Source organism: Platalea leucorodia (assembly GCF_965183815.1).
Source record: "Platalea leucorodia genome assembly, chromosome: 9".
In the NCBI taxonomy this organism is placed as follows: domain Eukaryota; kingdom Metazoa; phylum Chordata; class Aves; order Pelecaniformes; family Threskiornithidae; genus Platalea; species Platalea leucorodia.
Window position 1 is genome coordinate 44,575,517 of NC_138831.1, and position 19,782 is coordinate 44,595,298.

Below are 19,782 nucleotides of genomic sequence, written 5' to 3' on the forward strand. Positions count from 1 at the left end.
GCTTGAGCCCTTGGGTCACAGTGCTGTGATGCTAGTCTAGGTTGGGTTTTGTGTTCTGTTTCTTCTCTTGCTATAATCTATGATATTTAATACTATTAAAAAATTGTATATCAAGGGAGCTGACTTGGGGTTGCTGAAAAGCTTTCCCATAGTCTTTGGGATTCAAACCTACCAACTTTCAAGAACTTGAGAGCAAAGGCTGAAAAGGGAAGATTTCAAGTATTCCATGGAGCTAGATAAACCGTTTGCTTCCAAGAGTTTATTTGCTCAATTGAGGCCACTTCTGCATTGACAAATCTCTGTGAATGAATGGATTCCAAAAACAGCTTGGGAGTTATTCGATGGCTATTGAAGTTAAGCCACACTAGCAAACCATGTGCTAGAGGCACAGCTTTGTGGGTTTGCTGTGTCATTTGGCACAACTGTGCGAGCTTTCTCAAATGCTGGCCCTATACAGAAGTCCAGTGTTTTCTGTGGATTGGCATGCATCAAGGCTGCTGTGTTGCTCTTAATCTCAGTGCTAGCTCTTACTAAGAAGGCAGAAGTTTCAAATTTCTTCTTGCTGTGTCTTGTGGCATCATTTGGAGCTTATGGTGTAGCCTTTCATAGCTGAGATGGCATTTATTGATTTGAATCATTCAGCTTAATGCTGGACAAGCTTTTTGCCAGAATTTTGTTTTGACTTCTTATTTAAATAGATCCCTAATGAATTACTGTGGTTGTGTATAATGACTCTTGGGAAATATTGGATGCAGCCTCTAGAATCAGTTCTGTGCCGTTTTCAAATTGCAAACTCTCGAAGTGTATGTCTGAGCAGTGCCCAGGGTCCCTTGTTGTTATCCGAGTTTTCAAGATGATCCCACATTAATAAGCTGCATCTTTGGTATTCTGTGGGCAGGTATCCAGCGAGCAATCGGTTAGCAGGGTAACAACTCGGAGGCAAACCTGGATGCAAAGTTCTCTCTGCTTTCACTGCATTGCTGGGACCAGAGGGTTCCTGGCAGGAGAAACCGGCTTGTTTTCATCCAGGACACAAGATTTTTATTTCTTCAGGGTCAGGGCTTGAAACCAGTTGAGGATTCTGCATAGCTGGGATTTTGAGTCAAGGGAGGGAGAGTGGGAGTGTCTGGGGTGGAGGTAGGAAGGCAGAATTTAACTTCTTGGAGAGCTCCTTTTACATATGGAGAAAGCCCTTCAAGTAGGGCTGCAGGAAATAATCATTACGTGGCTTCATTGAATTGGATTTCTTTCTTGTGGAAGCCACAGCCAGTCTGGGAATCAGTATAAGGTTGTATGGTCTCATGTCTGGAAGTTTTTTCCTAGGCTCTCCTGTAATGTCCCAGCTCAATACTTCTGTGTCCCCATCTTCAAAATTACTTGATCTGAGATGGCATTACTCTTTGGGGGGGTGGTTGGCCAAAATGAACAAAAATGTTCTGCAAATGGCCTGTGGCAAAGTGGGGTCTTCTGGTTTAGCTAATAGTGCCTTTTGGCGTGAATGGAGTGTGTCTGGTTATTCCAATGTTGTATTTGGTTACTTCCATGTCAAATTTGACCAAAACATTATGGATTTCTGTTAGGCATTGCACTGAGCCTTCAAGGTATGGGGTCTTTAAGAGATGCATAGAACTTTGCTACACTGGAAATGCAAGTGGAAACTAAAATGACCTTTGCTTTCTCCTTTATTTGCCCCCTATGGTGCATAGTGTATAGATTCAGACGCTTTCAATTTGATTCTCAGCATCCTGATTATGCTCAGAACTCTTAGTATCCAGACAGCGTCACAGAAAATTAAGTTCATGGAGTGTTTCCAGAAGTCCGTGTCACTGTGTATTTCCCTGCCCTCTCCCTCGCCCCTGCTGCTCACGCAAGTGAGAGATTAAATGATGGGGGAACAGCAACTTGTTTCCTCTGAGCCAATACTGGCTAGGCAGATTCTGTTGATGGTGGCATCTTGGCAGGGACAGAGGAACATTCCTGCCACACGTGGGTAATGTTTTCAAGCCAGGCTCTTACTTTGCAGCTGGCTGTCCAGAGCTGTCATGTCCAAACTGACTCCCTTCATCAGTCAAGACTAATCTTCATGCCCAGAGAAATCTGTTTTTGTTCCCATTTGGACAATGTGACATGTGGCAGACTTGGGACAGGATAGCTTTGCCCATGGGCTAATGCTTGTTGGCTGAGGAACAACAACTATTTGTATTTTCTGGTGAAGATGCAGACCAGGGGTGTTTGGGCTCTTTTCCTGGCTTTGTCATGGACTTCCCCAGGCCTTCCTTGGGCTTTTTCTCTCCATCAGCAAATGTGCTAGTTATGGTATTGTCTGGCTTCATGGGCGTCTTGTGGGCTGGGGTGGTGGGCACTCAGCTGCTACAGTGATGGTAACTGGAATGAAAGAAGCACCCTGACTTGGACCGTGAACCAGGTCTCTGTCAGCTACCATAATAAATTGAATTAAATGAATTAATGGGCTGGTAATGTTGTTATCCTACCTGTGGTTGATCTGTGGGACTTCTCCCTTCACCCTGGGCTGTGATGCAGCCTTGTTGCCAGCTGAGTGGTATCCCTGCTTCCTTCACACCTGCCTGAAACCACAGGGTTGAAGCATCTGGCCCTTTGCTTTTTGAGCCTTCACAGGAAAAGACTACTTGGGGCTGCTTTACTTGCTCTTGGGTAGTGTTGGATTTTAAAAGAGCCTGAGGGTATTATTTTTTCAAAGAGGCTTTCTGAGCCATATTCTCATTGACAAAAGTGACTAAGTGTCTCTTTGAAAATGGGACTCTTGTTCCAAAGCCACTTAAGTGCTTTTGAAAAATCTCCTTCCCTGTTATTGACTGCGGTGGACTGCTTCAGTGGTGTCTAGCTTGATTTAAAGCAGGCCAAATTTAGAGTCTAAATGTTATGTGTCTGGCTAATAAACTGTATTGTAATTAGTACCTTGGGGAAGCAGGAACCGGGGAGAAGCTGAGTATAAAGAGAATGAACTTCATGTAGAAGCTGTCTGCGAAGGATGAGTGAGGAACTGTGGAAGGAGATGAAAACACGGGATTTGAAACGGCTGCGGAGGATGTGTGCGATGGGAAGAAAATGAGCACAGAGCTGCGAGGCAAACTTTAATAGGCTTGGGTTAAAGAAGACAAAAGATCTAGCATAGCAGGTAGTGAGACTGGATGAAGAATGATTCTTCCACCAGTCAAACCCTCTCAGTTACTGTAACCTGCACACAGGCTAATGCAGGTGCCAGTTTTCCAGCTTCCCCCACGGAAGCTGGACTGGACTCATCCCCGTTCTCCATCGCAGGTCCACTAGTGTCATCTCCCAGCTTGAGAAATCCACGCCTAGGGACTGCATGGGCCACTTCGCTGAGATACAGGGGCTTTGTCTTGCTTGGTTTCATGCATATGACTTTCATTTCCCTTTGCTTGCTGTGTATCTCCCAGTGAAGCTTAGCATGGCTTTGAGCGATACACCTGGAGGTGACAGATTCCTGCTTGTGGTGGGAATACTGCAGCCACGCGTGCAACTCTTGTCCTGGCTGGCCTGTCATGCACCTGCAAAATCAGGGTTGAGAGAAACCAGAGGCTGAGAAAGTACAAGGAGAAAAGAGAGAGCGCTCATGTTGGCTGCACGGACCAATTGGTTAGTGAATGTCTCTGGCTTGGCGTTGAGCATTGAATGCAAAACCATTCCCATTCTGCAGTGCCTGAATTCTGGATTCCTCCCAGAATTTGGTGTGCCCCTGCTGTAGGAGCAGTGGTCCTCCATGGGAACCTCTCTCGTGTTGTGCTTTTGCTCACGTCGGACTCTGGTAGGTAAGTGGAAGAGGTGGTGACTTCTGTTTTCCTTGCATGTGCTCATTGAATTTTTGCAGGGTCTGGTGATTCTACAGTGAGGGGACCCTGTCAGCTGCTGTTTGGTGCCTGTCTCTGACACGGGTTATTGTTAATCCTGCAGATACAGGGCTGAAATTCAGCCATCTGTGTGTACAACCTCAGCAGATGCATTTGTTCATTGGCTTTTTGATAGCTCACTTCATAGTGAATCCCAAGGAACAGAGCTCCCATCATCTGGCGAGACATCTCATTGCCTGTCTCCCTTTTACAGGGAACAAGTTGAGACAAGTGAGATTATGACAAGTCTGCAATTCCTAGCTGGATCTCCCATTTAATTTTTCTTTAAGATTTTTTTTGTTCCCTATATGTTGTTTTGTCTGTGTTATTTTAAAAGACATTTGTAAATCGCCTTCTGTTCCGGAGGAAAGGGGCTTGCTGCCTTTGAGAAGTGGTAAAATGGGGAGATGATACGATGGTACGGGATATAAATTGAATGGCTTGTGTTGCACTCAGGACTGCCAAACTTAAACACGCAAATGGCACAAGTCTGCCCTTTACCACTTCCACCCCCCATTCTTCGCACAGGAAACGTTCAGATAATAACCAGGTTCTCCGATGGGAATAGATTTAAGATCACCTTCAAGCCCTGACTTGTTGTCTGTTTACACCACGAACCCCCTGCGCTCACCTCCCAACCTGCCCCGTTCTTCGACGGGAAGTTTGGCAGCAGCCGGCACGCAGCTCCCGTTCGTACCCTTGGCTCTGCACAGAGGCAATGTGGAAGGAGAAACGAGTCGTTTGTGAACAGCTTTGTGGGAGGGTGTTACTTAGCAAAGAAGCAGGATGACACGGACAGCTCTTGTGTGGGCTGCAGGGTGTGAGATGGGGATAAGCAAGCAGCTCACGTGGCTTTGGGACAAGCTCAGGGTGTTGCTAGTTAGGTGCTAGAGAGACCCTAATTCCGCCTGCAGATGCTTACAGTAATTTGGTGTTTCTTTTACGAGTTGTTACAAAGCACTGGGGATTGACAATACAATGTGGCCATTTTGTTGGTTCCCTTTTAAATGGCTTCCTTCCTCCCAAGGCTTACTAAATTAAAGCGTTTTGTGGTACTGGTTGATGAGAAATGCCTGTAACTTCTCCCTAAGCTGAGTTTCCATTTGCTGTAGCCAGGCATCCTTGCTGCTGGGTAGGGAGTGGAGCACGAGAGATATCAACAGAGCCAGAGCAGATGAGGAGAAAAGTAGCAGGACTCGTCAGAAAACCTCCTCTCTCAGTATATAGCATTTATATAATCACCGTTGTCCTCCAACCGTGAAAACTGAATTCAGCTTCCATCAAGGCTTTTCTTAATGCTGCTTTAGAGTGTCCTGCCTGTGTCTCTTCTGCCCTGGTTCTTGCCTGGCAGCTGGGAATGCTTCTGCAACCAGCTCCGCGGGCCGCCTCTTCATCTGCGCTGTGGCATAACTCAGATGCAACCCTTAGCCCTGAATTCAGCTCTTGATCGTAAATTAAGATAACATGCAGTCCTTCGCATGACAGGTTTTCTTGTCAGGCTTGCATTATGGTTTCTGCTGTGGTAAGTAGTGCTGTTTGTAGTAGAAAGCATTCTCTGCAGGCGTGAAAGTGTTGTGTTGGGAAGTATTTTATTAGATAAACAAGCAAACTTGCATTGATTCGGGGAGGTGGAGGGGTGAGGATGTTGCAGTGTGGCAGCTTAGGATCCTGCCTCTCCAGTGCTTTGACAGTACATAAGACAGGGCTTTTTTCCTCTTAAGACTCTTCCAGAGATAGGAGTTTCATCTCCTTTTCTCCATGGGAAGTGAACTCAGGGCAATGGTGCCCTGTTCGCAGAGTCCTGGACCCATGTATGAATCTTATTGCCAGTCCTGTATGTGGCCAAGAGTGCCTTTGATGCTGTAGGAGCCTACATTGGAGTTATATCCAGTTTAAATTCTTCTTTATCTGGCTTTGTACACGTACTTGCCAGCCACAGGAAAAAAAGGAGCTCCGTCTCCGAACGTGTCGAAGGTGCTCCAGCTGCTTTCCCTTGGCTGTTTACTTTGACAGAGCTGAGCGGCCGCCCCGCTCACGAGCCCCTGCTGCCGCACACTTATTCCACGTGGAATTCTTCATCCTCCAGGTTTGAAATGTGCCAGCAGCGCTGTTCTGTGCTATGGTTTTTAAAGCACACAAAAACGCAGTTACAGGGTTGAGGTTTGCGCTTCTTTGCATGCTTATGATGCATTATTTTGCTGCCAGTGAAAATAACATTTAAAAATAAATAAGGATTCAAATATCCACTAGCTTCGTTGTATGTGTGCTACTGAAGAGCAGTGTAGGCTACAAATGGATTCTGGCACTGGATGTATTTATGTAGATACCTTGTCAGAAACTAAATATCACCTGCCTTCACACAGTGAGGTGAATCTTGAACAGCAGACCTGGAGGCAGAAAGTTCGCACGGACACTCCGTCCGCGGCTGTGATAATATCACCATAGGCTGGGACTTCAAAAGATTAAAAAAATGCAGATCTCAGCCGTGGTGCACATCTGGTTCAGAGCAACAGAAAAAGCCTTTCAGGTTTTGCTAGGAAGTTCGGTGTGGCCTACTGCTCTGTACCTGCGTCTATTTTGAGCTGTCGGTGACTCGCGCTGACTTTCCATGATGGATGTGAGGGGGTGGGTTGCAAATAACACCCCTGTGATCTCTGTGTTCACACCTCTCTAAATGGGGCAGTGCTCCTGCTCTTCCTCAGGGGAGGCAGGGAAAGGGGGTCAGTCCCTTGTGTGTCCCTTGTGTCCCCTGCAGGATCCTTAGGAAGCAAATGGGGAAGATAACGGCAGCCCAGTTGCATTGCTGCTTGCCACGTGGATTGCCTGGATTAGAGGTTAGGATTTTATGTTACATATTTGATCGTTATGGATCCCAGTTTCACTAGAGTAGTGGAAAATACGTGCATTTAACTTCGAGAGACACGTGACGTTTTTCTGTTTTAAGCTATTTTGAAACTGTGGCTTTGCACTGGTGTATCAACTCCTGACCAAACAGGATATCTTCTGTGGGTGCCAACTGCTCTTCGCTCTGTTTGCAATGTGCAGCAGCGTATAGCATTGCTGTGAGTGTTTGTGGCAGAGCTGCATAACCCAGCAAAGGGCTACCCGGGTACGCTTGCTTTGTGCCCTGCGTCGGCTGAGGGCAAGTGGCAGAGGATGCTGCGACTACTGAAACGTGGGGAGGAGGTGCACAGTGGGGTACAAGAGGCGACAGAAAAGTTTTCTGCATGGTGCCAGAGAGGAGGGGTTGCCAAAAATACGTGTCTTGCTGCGACCAGGAGTACAGTGTGCTGTTTCTGTAGCTGCACAGTGTAATACCCTTTCTACTCAGGCCCCTGAAAATCCTGACCTTGAATGTGTGCTTAATTTGGACCGTGTCAGTAATTTCAGAGCTGGTCACTGGAATATAAAATGAATTTTTCACACCAGTGAGGCATAGATCCAAGCTGCAAACTCCTCGTGGCACCAGTACAGTAACTTGCAGATTTTCCAGTGCTGGCCTAGAAACAGCATAAGCACATGCAGCAACAGCCAAGCTAATAACACCCTACTTCTCAGCAGTGGTTCAGCTGCGGCGTCTATTATCCCTGTCATGTGAATGCAGATTTCTATGCAGAGATGATTTCCAGACCTTGAGCAGAGCCAGCTTGGGTGTGTTCGTATCACCACCCTTATTTGCTTTCCCTTATGTTCGTGTGCCCAAAGCCAGCACGGGTGTCAGCATCTGCGGTGAGAACATCTTTTAAGTTTCCACTGACTTTATTGGACCGGGAATGGTGTTGAAACAAATGATCAGCAGCCTGAGATGGGAGGTCCTGATGCGCTCACTGTTTCAGCGGGGTGGGGAGCAGCAAGGAATGCTGATGCCTGGGGCTGGGCAAAGGGTATTAAGCTTGTTGCCCTCCTCCGAGCCATCTGATAGGGAAGGAGTGGGCAAAATGCCAAGGGAATTGTCTGCAGCTTAAAAAAAAATTGGGCTCAGCCACAAGCGATCATCTCAACGCTGGAATTGCGGAGCAGAAAAACATCAGAGCAGAGGATCAGCATGGGCTTGAAGCCTGAGCCTGGTGGCTGTGCTGTCAGCTGGGAGGGTGGGCGGCGAGGGGGGCTGAGCCCACGGGTAGCAGCTCGGCGGGGAGCAGAGCCTGCCCCCGGCCATGGGATGTCCTTCGCCCGGGCCCACGTGGCTGCTGGAGGAGAGGATGAGGTGACATCTGGTGAAGTGGGTGGAGGCGTGTGGAAGCAGCGGCTTTGTTTCTGGGATGGTCACTGGCTCTTCGAGGAATCTTGTGTTTCCTGGCTCTGTAATGGAGGCTGTGGGAGATGGTTCGCATTTGTTTTCCTTTGGGAACATAGTTGCCAGGCAATTATTTTACACCCTGTAGCGCTGCAGACATGTCTCTTCAAGTCTGATCTCTTACCACATAACTGAGAAAATGTATTTTACATTAAAAAGAAGGCTTTTAAAAAGGCCCTTCAGGCATAAAGTCAATGTGTTTTCTATATATAACCCTGTATTATTAATACAATGAACTTATCTGTAGACTCTGTGGGTGAATATGACTTGATCATTGGAGATACGAACAATATGATATTCATTTTCAAGGCACTGTCTCTCTGACTCCACAATGGTGCCCCCAGCCTTCAGTTCATTTCTTCGTGATAAAGTGGGGCAATAGCGTGAAGCGGGTTTGTGGATTGCATTTTCGCTGAGCGTTAATATAAAATAAACAGCCTATAGAGAGAACAAATTTACCTTGGTTCAGAAAAGCCAAGATCTATAGACTGGGGACAGACAGGAATGATGAATGTGAGCATGTATTATTGAAATAAGTCCAGAATGGCATGGCAGAAGCTCCTCTGGATTTAGTTACAGGGGTTGCAATATAAGGTGCTTTGGCTGGAAAGTTTCAAGATGGTGATTGATTTATTTTCTTTTTTTTGATGTGGGTCATTTATCACTGTGTGCATTATGTGAGATAATTTTCCTTTTTCAATCATTGAAGAGTGTTTTAAGGTGGACTTAGGAGGCCTCTTTAGCCCAGGTCCTTTTGAGGTTGCTCTTAGAAATCACCAAACGAGTGTGTGCAGACTTCTATGGCTCTGTAAGAAGAGGAGATAGTGCAAGCATGGTACAAGTTGTAATTACTTCTTGTTATTGTATGTTAGGCAGTGTGTTCACAGAAAGGCAGAAGGCTGAGTTACATGATCTTTCTAGATCCCGAGCCTGCTTTCTGCGTGAGCAAGGTGCGCAGATGCCCAACCTGATTTAGTTTACGGTGGTCCAGCTGACTGATCTGGTGTAGACTTAGTCTGGAGGAGCATGAACTTGTGGAGTAACACCAGCCGCACGGTCCTGCTCATCTCTTTAATGCCATAGCTAAATTAGTGGAGCTGCTTTTAAAAACTGGGCGGGAGATGTCTGGAGTGGGTGAAATGGGAATCCCGCTGGAGACAGAGGATGCAGTTAGAGACAGAAAGGCAGGTCCTACCAAAGGGGGTGGTGGAGGCCTTGAGAGATGGAAAAAGGCAACGAGGCTGGCACGATTGAGGGCTGTGTACAGTGTTGCTGCTAAAGTTCTTTTCTGATCAGAGCCTCAGTGACCTGCTAAGGACTGATCTGCAGGACAGACATGAGGACATAAGACTAGCAGGCAATGTACAGCTGTCTTTAGCACAGGCACGTACCCGTACGAAGCTGTAGCTTCAGTGCTGTTCCCAACATCGTGGGCGCTGGCACTTTCCACGGTTACAACACTGTCTCTACCTCTGTCCTCTCCTGCCTTCTCTGGGCTTGTCTGGTCCAGTGGGTGGTTTCACACCGCTAACTTTTTGGCGTCAAACCGCATGTGTCTCATGTATCTCGTCTGCATGAACTTTGCTGGATGTTGTAATAACTTCCTCTAACTGTTTTCATCTTAGGTTAGAAGCTTTTTGAACTGAATATCCTTTTAATCTATTCTTTCCAGCCCTGGCAAAACAGCTGTGTAAATTGACAGGAGCCAGGAAATAGCAGCTTCACAGCTAATAACGTGGGCTCCTGGTGTTTCCCGCTGTGTTTTAGCAGGAGGTTGTCCATCTGAATCCGCTGTGCCGCTGCACCACTCCATTCCCCGCATCCCTGCTGTTAAACCAACGTCCACGTGGGCTGCACTCCTGAATGCTCAACCTGGTCTCGGCACACAGGGACCCTTTATAATCCTTGCAGCCTTTGCACATGACATCAGTGTTTTACAGGGACCAGTCGTGTCTTTTGCAACACTTTATGTAACTCTCGATAAATAAAGTTAGTGTCTAGAAGTGACGATGGCTTATCTGCTGGGGAGCAGGCTTGTGAAAGGAAGTATGGGCAGTACAGCGTGCTTTTATCTAACAGTTAGAAGGGCAACGGGAGCATCCCACCTGCAAACTGCAAGTATTCAGTCAGGTTACTCCTTATAGGAGAAGCCCCATAAAGGGGGGGAGAATGATTGTAGCCGTGGGCAGAGGTTTGTTTTGAATAAATGCAGGTAACATCTCTGCTGTGCTAATGCCGATTTTGTAGTCGGCCTGTGTATTTAAGGTCACAGCCAATGTCAAAGCAAGAATTTGGGCTGTGCTGTCTGGTCTGCAGCCACCCTGGATGTAATGCAGTTGTGTTCCTGGTGTTCTCTGGCTAAAAATCTGCATGTTGACAGTTTATTTCCCAGCCCTATTTTTATTTTGGGATGTCGCCCCCCCCATGTCTGTCAGTGTTTTGGAGGCCACTCTGCTGATGCTGGTCTCAGCACTTTGTACTTGGATGCTGTTTTCCTCTGGATGCTCGAGGCCGATGTGATGGTTTTGTTCTTTCACCATGTCCCCCTGCACCCCATACTCTACTTAATAAAGGCAGAGCTGGTAGCACTGGGTGGCAGTGCTACAGCCAGAAGGATTAAGCTGGGAAATGCAGTATGGTCCGGCCAGAGGAATAAGGAGAACTCCTGCCAGCTTTTAATCATGAGGATTGGAGTTTGCTTTGTGTCGTCCGCCTCCTTTTGTTTCAGTCTCTTCACCAAAGCAAAGCAAGAAACCGTTAGGGGATGGTGAGGCTCTGTTGCCCTATTGTGAGTGGTTTAGCTTTTGTAAGAAGGAAGGGAACGCCTCAAGTGCCATTGAAATAAGAGCAGAATGAGAATTGGGGCTTCTGGTTTTAGTTCCCAGGTTTGTCACCAATTTACTGTCCCTGTCACTGTAAATTGCACTTAGAAATGGTGCAGTTTTTTATCCGAAATTCAGCTGTCCAAAATCTGACCCTTGTAAGGTGTGGCACCCCAGTGTTTCTAAATACTGTCCTGCTTTCTAGGCACTTGTATGTATGTATGGTAAAAGCCTACAATTTGGCAGCCAGGTCGAAATGTGGGGGAGACTTCCAAAGCCAGTTAATACCAGTTGGCCTTGGGAAATCACTTCTGTTGGCTTTCAATCTTCCAGCCTCAATTATTCCATCACAAATTAATTTTGTTGACTGTACTTGTCTCATTAATATTTGGCTCTCTATGCCTCAGTTTACACAGCTGTAATGAGTAATTATGAGTTTCCTATCTAGGTACAGCTCAGAAATGAGCACCATAGACATGATTATGCATGCTCAGAGTTATATACTCATCTTGGAGAGATGCCCCGTTCTGCCAGCATTGGGGTTCATGGGACCTCAACTATAGCAGAGCTCCTCTAGGGACGTGCTGGAGGTGGTAGCATGAAGGAGGACTCTCATAGTAAGGGCTTTGCATCGCTTAGAGTTTGGTGTTCGCCGTGTGGTGTTGAAGTCTGGAGTCCGACCAGTCGGACCGCACCAGCCCTGTTAGATCACACCTTGCAATAAAAACAGTCCTGTGTTGTGAATGATAAATGTAGCTCTGTCGCATGAGTGCCTGGTGGGGCTGCCTGGGGCAATGGGATGTTGTCCTTATCCCTCCACCTTGGTGTGCCTTGCTTTGAAAATACCAACATAGTATTTCCTAGCAGTGTCTGTCCCCATCTGCTCAGCTCTGTCCCACGAAGGGCTGGGAACAGCAATGTCACTGTTAGATGTGTGCTCAAGCACTGCTCGCTGAGCAGCGTGGCCGAGGTCCCTGGAGCGGGGACAGGCCGTGCTGTGCCCTTGCACAAGAGGACATCGTTTTCCCTGGTGAATCATGGAGCCATTTCATCCCAACGGGTACCCGCACCCGGTGTTTCAGATGAAATGGCAATCTCCTCTCCCTCCGACACACACATCTTCACTTGGCTTTGACGTGGGGAAGAATTATTGCTATTGCATTGCCTTCAGTCATAGGGTTTGATTTTTAGGGTTTTTTTGGTTTGCCTTGCTCGGTTCCTGCCTCTTTAGTGGGGGAGGATTACAGTGGTAGTATAAAATGATAACTGCCTGTATGGGATGAAGGCTGAATTTTCAGAAATCATTAAAACAACTCAGTTTTGGAGATCTGACTTGAACACTTATCAGGGTCAGGTTTGGGAGCTTTTGCTTATGCAAAGCAGCAGAAGTGGGTTGTTTCCATTTTTCCATTTTGTTGCCGATGGGGCTGTCTTTGTCCAACTGTGCCCTGGTGTACCCTAATGGAGGCTAACTGCCTCCGGAGAAGGGCTGCTGTCAGAATACTTTAAAGTCGGTCAGACTGGCTCCTGCTTCGTGAGGTTTATCAGCAAAGATTTTCAGTGCCTCCAGCGGGAGGCTATTTTTATTCTGTCCAGGGGCTATCTTCTGCTCTGAGGTCTTTATCACTTTTTTTTTTTTTAATAGAGAAACCTGCCTGTTTTAGGACAACCTTAAATATCTTCATCTTTTGCAATCTGAAAAACAAGATAGTCTTTTATCCAAGGTAAAAGTTTTTGGCATTTCTGTGACATGTTCAAGATTTCTTTTGTTATTTTTTTTCTGTATAAGGGGGACACTGCTGTAGACATGAGAATGCACTGAGTTGTCTCCCTTGAGCAGGGATGACAGCAAGTGAGGTGTCTAATGTTTCATCTTCATACTCTGATCAGTGCTATGACTGTTGCTGAAAGTTCACATTGTGTTTCATTGCAGCATGTAACCAAGACTGGAAGAGCTCTCAAGAGATGATCTGGTTCATCTTCCTGCCCTATGGCAAGATCAGTCATACCTGTGTCTTCCCTGACAGATGCTGGTCTATGCTCTTTTGAAGACCTCTGCAGCCTCTCCAGGCAGCATATTTCAGTGCTTCACCATCCTTACCAGTAAAAGTCTGGTTTCTCCCCACCTTGTATTTAACCTGAGTCATCTCTGCGGCAGTTTAAACCTGTCACTTCTCGTCCTGCCCATTTTGAATACAAAGAACAGGTCATTCCTTTTTGCAGCAATGTTAAATATTTGAAGACTATTTATGTGCTTCTCTCTTCTTAGTGTTAAATAACCACTATTTGTTAAATCTTCCCTTCTTTGTGGTGGATTTAAATCTTCTACGTAAACCTTAATTGGCCTGTCTTCTCAAAAATATTCCGTAAGTGACAATCCCAGTCATTAACTAACCCACAAACAGTTTAAACCCTTTGATCAGCATTTTATTTATATACTTTAATAGAAGCCTTCTATGCTGGCCAAATTGCCTGTTTGTGCACCACTGTCTCTGACTGACTTGATGGCCTTTTGTGCTGGTGTGCGAGCCAAGTATCCACAAGGTTTTGTGCTGCTGGCTAACTGCGATTCATTCCAAGAGAAAGATTGGGTGCCCGGCGTGACGTGAGGCTTGGTGTGGTTGGTGCCTTAGATCTGCGGGACAGTGTTTGCAATGTGAAGGCTGTGCATTCAAATGGAAAGGAAGCTCAGAGAGGCTAACCAAGCATCGAGTCATGGGTCTCTGCAGGCACCCAAAATATACGTTGATGTATGCAGGAATTTGGAAGTGAACATGTGCTCAGACAGGTGGTAGGCTGTGAAATGTCACTTGGTATTAGGACCTTCTGATGTGGCTGTATTTGAATAGTCAGATCATGCTTGGAGGTCAACTACTACTATACTGTGATTTGGATATCCTTGATGTGCATGTGTTTGGCTCCAAGGGAAAGTCAAGGAAACTTATGCTTTAGCAGTACATACGGGGAGGACAGAAGGCAGGTTGTATTCCCTTTCAGTAATTTTCTCTGGATTTCTCTGTTGTAGGTGAGTGTTTTAACTACCTTGGAGCGGCGATTCAACCTTCAGAGTGCTGACGTGGGTGTCATTGCCAGCAGCTTCGAGATTGGCAACCTGGCCCTCATCCTCTTCGTGAGCTACTTTGGAGCCCGAGGACACCGGCCACGCTTGATAGGATGTGGAGGGATAGTCATGGCCTTGGGTGCCCTCCTTTCCGCGTTGCCTGAATTTCTGACCCACCAGTATGAATATGAATCAGGAGAAATACGCTGGGGGGCTGAAGGGAGGGATGTGTGTGCTGCCAACGGGTCCACCAGTGATGAGGGACCAGACCCGGACCTTATCTGCAGGAATAGGACTGCTACCAACATGATGTACTTGCTGCTCATTGGAGCACAGGTCCTCCTGGGCATTGGTGCTACCCCTGTCCAGCCCCTGGGAGTTTCCTACATTGATGACCACGTGAGGCGGAAAGATTCCTCCCTGTACATAGGTAAGGCTCTCTGAACTTTTCACTGAAGGCTTTCCGTGTGGGCTGGCATTTCGCTCCTGTTTTCTGTTTGATGCCAGTGGAAGGGATGCCTTGAGGCCTCTTCTTCATGTGCTGCTATGCTTGTGAAGGTAACTTGGCATGGGTCTCTACACCAAGCAGTTGTAAGCAGCAGGGAAACACAGTGATATTTGCTTGTATTGTAGTGACGGTAAAGGTTGACAATCATGGTGATTATTACTGGATGATTAAGAAGATTTAAGAAGATGCTCACTTCCTCTATTGTGTTTGCCCAGATTGCTTTAAATTCTGATATTGGTGGCTTGTGGTTGAGTTTTAGCTGAAGAATTTCCAAGTGGCATACATGATGATTCCCCCCGCCAAGATTCCCTAGTTCCCTCCCTGTTCTGAAGCATTTGTCTGTGTTTGAGTGATCGTTGCCATATAAGGAGACTGAGAGGAGATGCATGTCCTGTCACTACCGCCATCGCATTTTAGCAAGGAAGTGCCTGTTAAGGAGTAGGTGACCCAGCGTGCTGCGGCAGGACCCCAGATAATGTGATCCCTGTAACGGAATGGGATGTGGAAGCTGGTGAGCTCTATTTTGAGATATGGTGAGCCTGAAGTAGAACTCATGATTCTGGTGATCATGTTGCAGACTTCTTCCAGATGGTTAAGATACGAAATTTGGCTTCAGTTACCCAATGAAACATCTCTGTTATTGGGGTAGAGTGCTCATGGGTCTCAGCAGTGGTACCCTCTCCAGCAGGTTTAAAGAGGATGTTGTGGGTGAAGTTGTTCTCTGAAAAAAGTTATCAGCTTGGCTCATTCTTTTTTCTGCAGGACTTGTCACTAGATAAATTGCTCCAATGCAATAAATCGGTGAAGAGTGTGCTGCCATTAATGTGATCGTTTTGCACTTGTTAGTATAGTTTCTAGTAACCAAACTCTGTGCACTTGGCCCATCATCCTTGTCTTGATGTGACTTTCAACTGAATGGATGATCCCATTACTGTTTTTTTTGTGGGTTTTTTTGTTTGTTTTTGTGGGGGTTTTTTTGTTTGGTTTGGTTTTTTTTTTTTTTTTGGAAGACATTTTTATCAAGTTCCTAAGTGTAACTGAATGCAGCTAGGATATGACCACGGACAGTAAAGCTGAACAGTCCTGCTGACTTTGAGTGGTGTTCAATGCCTTGGGATACTGCAGAGGCCTGTTGAAAGGACTAACTATATAACATGCTGTGGCATTCCTGGGTGTATTGCTACTTCACTTAAAGAGGTTCTTCTGCATATTCAAAGCGTGTCCATGTTTTCCTGTAACTGGCTGTAAAATTGTAGTATATCTCAGCATTTAGATTTGTCCTTGGATCATTATTCCCCTTCACCTGGTTCTGTGAGTGCTTGTGAGGGATCCACTGGATAAAGCAGGATGATATACAAAATACAAGATACTGTACAACCCGAAGGTGAATAATGAGACTAAATTCACTGGAGCAACTTTGCCAACACTATAAATGATGAGCTGGAATTAAGAGTGATTCTAAGATTATCTATTATAAATAACGATATAGAGAAGCAGCAACTTCTTTCAGTCTGTTCCATGGGCAATTTTTAAGCAATGCTTCATGTCTGAGAGCAGGATTGAGGAGGGTGCATGAGAGGAGGATTAGGGAGAGTGATTCTTTTTGCTCCTGCGATACATTCATCTTGTATGCTAAAATAACTTCTTTAAAGTTGGCAGTTCAACTGTAGCTGGGAAAATACTGCCAGAAAATGATTTCTGCTTACTATATGCTGTTTCATTATTTTTCCTTCAGACATATGCTTCTAACCCTGTTCCTTTCTACATGTAGAGTTTAAAAAAAGCCCAAGTATTTTGGGGCTGTTTGCTTTACTGGCTTTAGCTATGAAAATCATAATCTGAACTTCTACATATGAATTATGGGTTGTAGAAAAGTGCATGTGTATGCACACTCAACCAATCAGCCATACCGACAATGAAGTTTAATATCTGCCCTGTCCCAGCCTACCCATCACAAGAAGGTTTTCAGATATGGGGTGATTAATTCGTACATCAACCTGCAGTCAATTTGGCTAGTAAAAATAAAAGCTAACAGGAAAAAATTACAGGAGAAAAATCTATTCTGTGAATGAATATAAATGGAGAAGAAGCTGGTGGAAATGTACCTGTCTTCTTAGGTTTGTGACTACTTGAGAGGAGGTCAAATTCCTCAGTTTAAAATGTTGAGAATTATTTGCTCAGATTTGTCTTTAACTGATTATTTTTGTTGATGTCCTCAAAGCAATTTTCAGTGGCCTTAGCAGAAAGCTGGCTGAGCAGCTTACCCACTTCATTCTCTGTTTCGCAGAGGAAATAACTGCAGAGTGTATACTGTCACTGTGCTATATTTATATCAGTTTGCTTTCTCATAATAGCACACTCACTCAGTAGGGGCTACACTGTGTGTGACCGGATAAAATGTTTTTGGGTAAGTTCCCTCGGTTTAAATTAGGAGCAAATCTGGCATAGGTTGTTCTCTCAGGACAGAAACTAATTAATAACAGCAGTAATAGTCTGGCTGTACTTTCTATCGTGGCTGGCTGCGGCTGAGAAATGATCAGATTGACCGGTCCATGCTGTCTTTAGTATATTGCTAACGTCGAGTACGTATATGCTGCATTTGGGCTGTATTGTTGCTGGGGGGGGGGGGAGAAGGAGTCTCTCACCTGACAGCTAAGTACTAGTAATTGTTCACCTGCTGCAATAAAAACTCTCTTGTGTCCCAAGGCAGTGAATTAGATAGAAATAACTCTCTGCACTGAGAGTTTTTTTCCTTCCTTCTGAGTTGTGCAAGAGTTCCGTGGAGTAACTTAGTATAATATCTAATGCAGTCTCTTTGCGGTGAAATGACAATACAGGAAGACTCCTCTAATTTAAAAAAAAAACAAAACAAACCCACTCCCAAAACCAAAGAACACCCCCCCAACCCCTCTTCTTTTTGTATTAGTACTTATACGTGTGTGCAGAAGAATGCAGATGTGATACCATATGGAATCTAAAGTGAAACTCTGGCTTTAACTGCTAGATCAAGTAACAGCATCTGTGGAATATAATACATTTCTGGCCATGAAGTCCATCAAATCTGGCTCGTTGTGGTTTCTCTGCAGTGACAGGCACACAGGAGGTGGTGGGCAGTGCACCTCTGATGTGCATCCTTTGAAGACAGGTTCCTCAGGCTTGTGCTCTGCCAAGGAGGTGGGGATTCATAGAGTTTTATAATTAGAGAGACATGGGTGAGGTATTACAGGAAGATATCTCTGTGGCATGGGCTGCTGACATGTAGTTTCATGTTTCTTGAGCTAATAGTGGATTTTTTGATGCCTGCAATGTGTTGCTACCAAACTCAAACAGATTCTGTTGCTGTAGTAACCAGCCCTAGGAAAAAGGGCTGTGTTGTGGTAACCGAGGGCAAATCAAATCAAAAAGATGCATGCATGGAAGTACGCACCAAAGGATGTTCAAAAGAAAACACATTTGAGCTGTAACAACACATTTGAGCTGTAACACGGTTAGATAGCGGGACCATGCCTGCTCCTGCTAATGATGAGAAATACATTCTCCTCCCATTTCAGCATCCAACCGCCTGCTCAACACAAAGGTCATAACGTTGCCAATAGCAGCCAAAAGCTGAAATAATAAAGGAATTTTCTTAGCTGTTTGAAGTTGGGAAAAACCACCTGTCTTGGTGCTGGTTTTCTTGCTTCTCTCTGTTTGGGTCTGCTCTTGCATTTAAGACCTGAACTCCCATCTTGAGGTTTCCAAACAAGCGAGTTAATTTTACCTGTGTGTTATTGGCATTTGGCATAAGTAACCCCCGTGAGTGGAGGAATTCCTCACCCCTGCAGACTGTGCAGGGTTCATTATTGCTGCAGCTTCACTAATGTCAAAGGATCCCCTCAATTTGTGGCATCCTTTATTTTAAAGGAGGAAATGTATGTTGAAGACTACTTACTACACAGTTCCTTTCTCCACCCACTAATGACTCACTTGACATTTCCCTCTTTTCTTTAGTTCATTTTCTGCTGGGTCTTGCTGAGTTCTGTTGAAATCAATGAAGACTTTGTCATTAGGAGGGGGATCAGAGGCGTCGTGGAGCTGATACGGGGAGGGTAAAAAACCTGATCTGACAGTGGTTGTATGGATTTGCTGCCTCTCAGACAAACAAGGACTTGCAAGTGTTTTCTGGTCACTGGAGTACCCACGTTGCTCTCAGCAGTGGTTTGCGTGCTCAGTTAGAGCCAGTGCAGTGATGTGGTAGATTAACGTTATTAGCCGTCTCCACACGTGCCTTCTGGGCCTTCTGCAGCATTTAACATTTGCTGATAAAAGTTGTTGCATCTTGTCTAGGACGTGGTTACCTATAGAGCAGAATGAATAGCCTCTGAGAGCCAGTATTTGATCTGGGACAATTAAGGGCTGCATTACATAGAGGAAGCTGCTATTATTCTGTCTCCTGTAGATGGAGGAAATTGATATTGATGTTGGAGGGAGCACTGCCAGATTGTGTGGCTCATTCAGAAGAATGCTGTGTTGATCTTTAATGCATCAGAGATTCTCTTTAAGTTTGCTGAAGCTGTCTCAGTGTTTAACTTCATGGACACATAGCCCACATGTTCAGGACCCACCACTTCAGACTCCTTGCTGACTTGCAGAAACTGCTGTAACGTGAAGAATGACTTCGAGGAAATCCCAAAAGGGGCAAGTCTTGCATCAAGGAGTAAGTGATGACGAGTGATGAGTGTGCTCGAGCGTAGAGGGCTCAGGGGCACAGAGCTGTTCTTGGCCTGCCTTGTGGCAGGGCAGAGGAATGGAAAAATAGAAAACTCAGCACTGCTGGATGTGTCTGTAGCTGCTTTCTTCTGTCTCATCTACTAGGCTTCTGTCCAGCCTTTTCTGTGTGCATTTTGGTTTATGATATGGTTGTTCCAGCTGTTACCCTTCGTGTAAGAGGATAAGTCAACAGGATGGTGTTCTCTTTCCACATCTGCCCAGATGGGGACTAACCCAGTAAGGGGAACGGGACCCTGCCTTGTCACTGCTGACTTTCACCTTTTCAGCAGCGTGGGGTTATTTTGCATGAAATGTGTGGAAACACTTTTTGTTTTGCCATGACAGTCGTAGAGAAATGCTCACACTCGCTTCTGGTGCTTTCTTGCTTGCTTTAAGCACCAGCTCAAAGATTTGCTGCAGAGGAAGACAAACATGCCCTAGTTGGAATCTTGCTG

The 19,782-nt window shown here is 45.6% G+C and overlaps 1 protein-coding gene across 1 annotated transcript in view; it reads left to right on the forward strand.

Annotated features, from left to right (window-relative positions):
• Window positions 1-19,782, forward strand: part of SLCO3A1 (solute carrier organic anion transporter family member 3A1) — a gene marked incomplete at its 5' end in the record, with an annotated part of 144,242 nt that overhangs the window by 10,612 nt on the left and 113,848 nt on the right. The window contains one exon of the mRNA XM_082321213.1: window positions 14,035-14,500. Within this exon, the coding sequence (XP_082177339.1) occupies window positions 14,035-14,500 (466 nt within the window). The remainder of the gene's footprint in view (window positions 1-14,034; window positions 14,501-19,782) is intronic.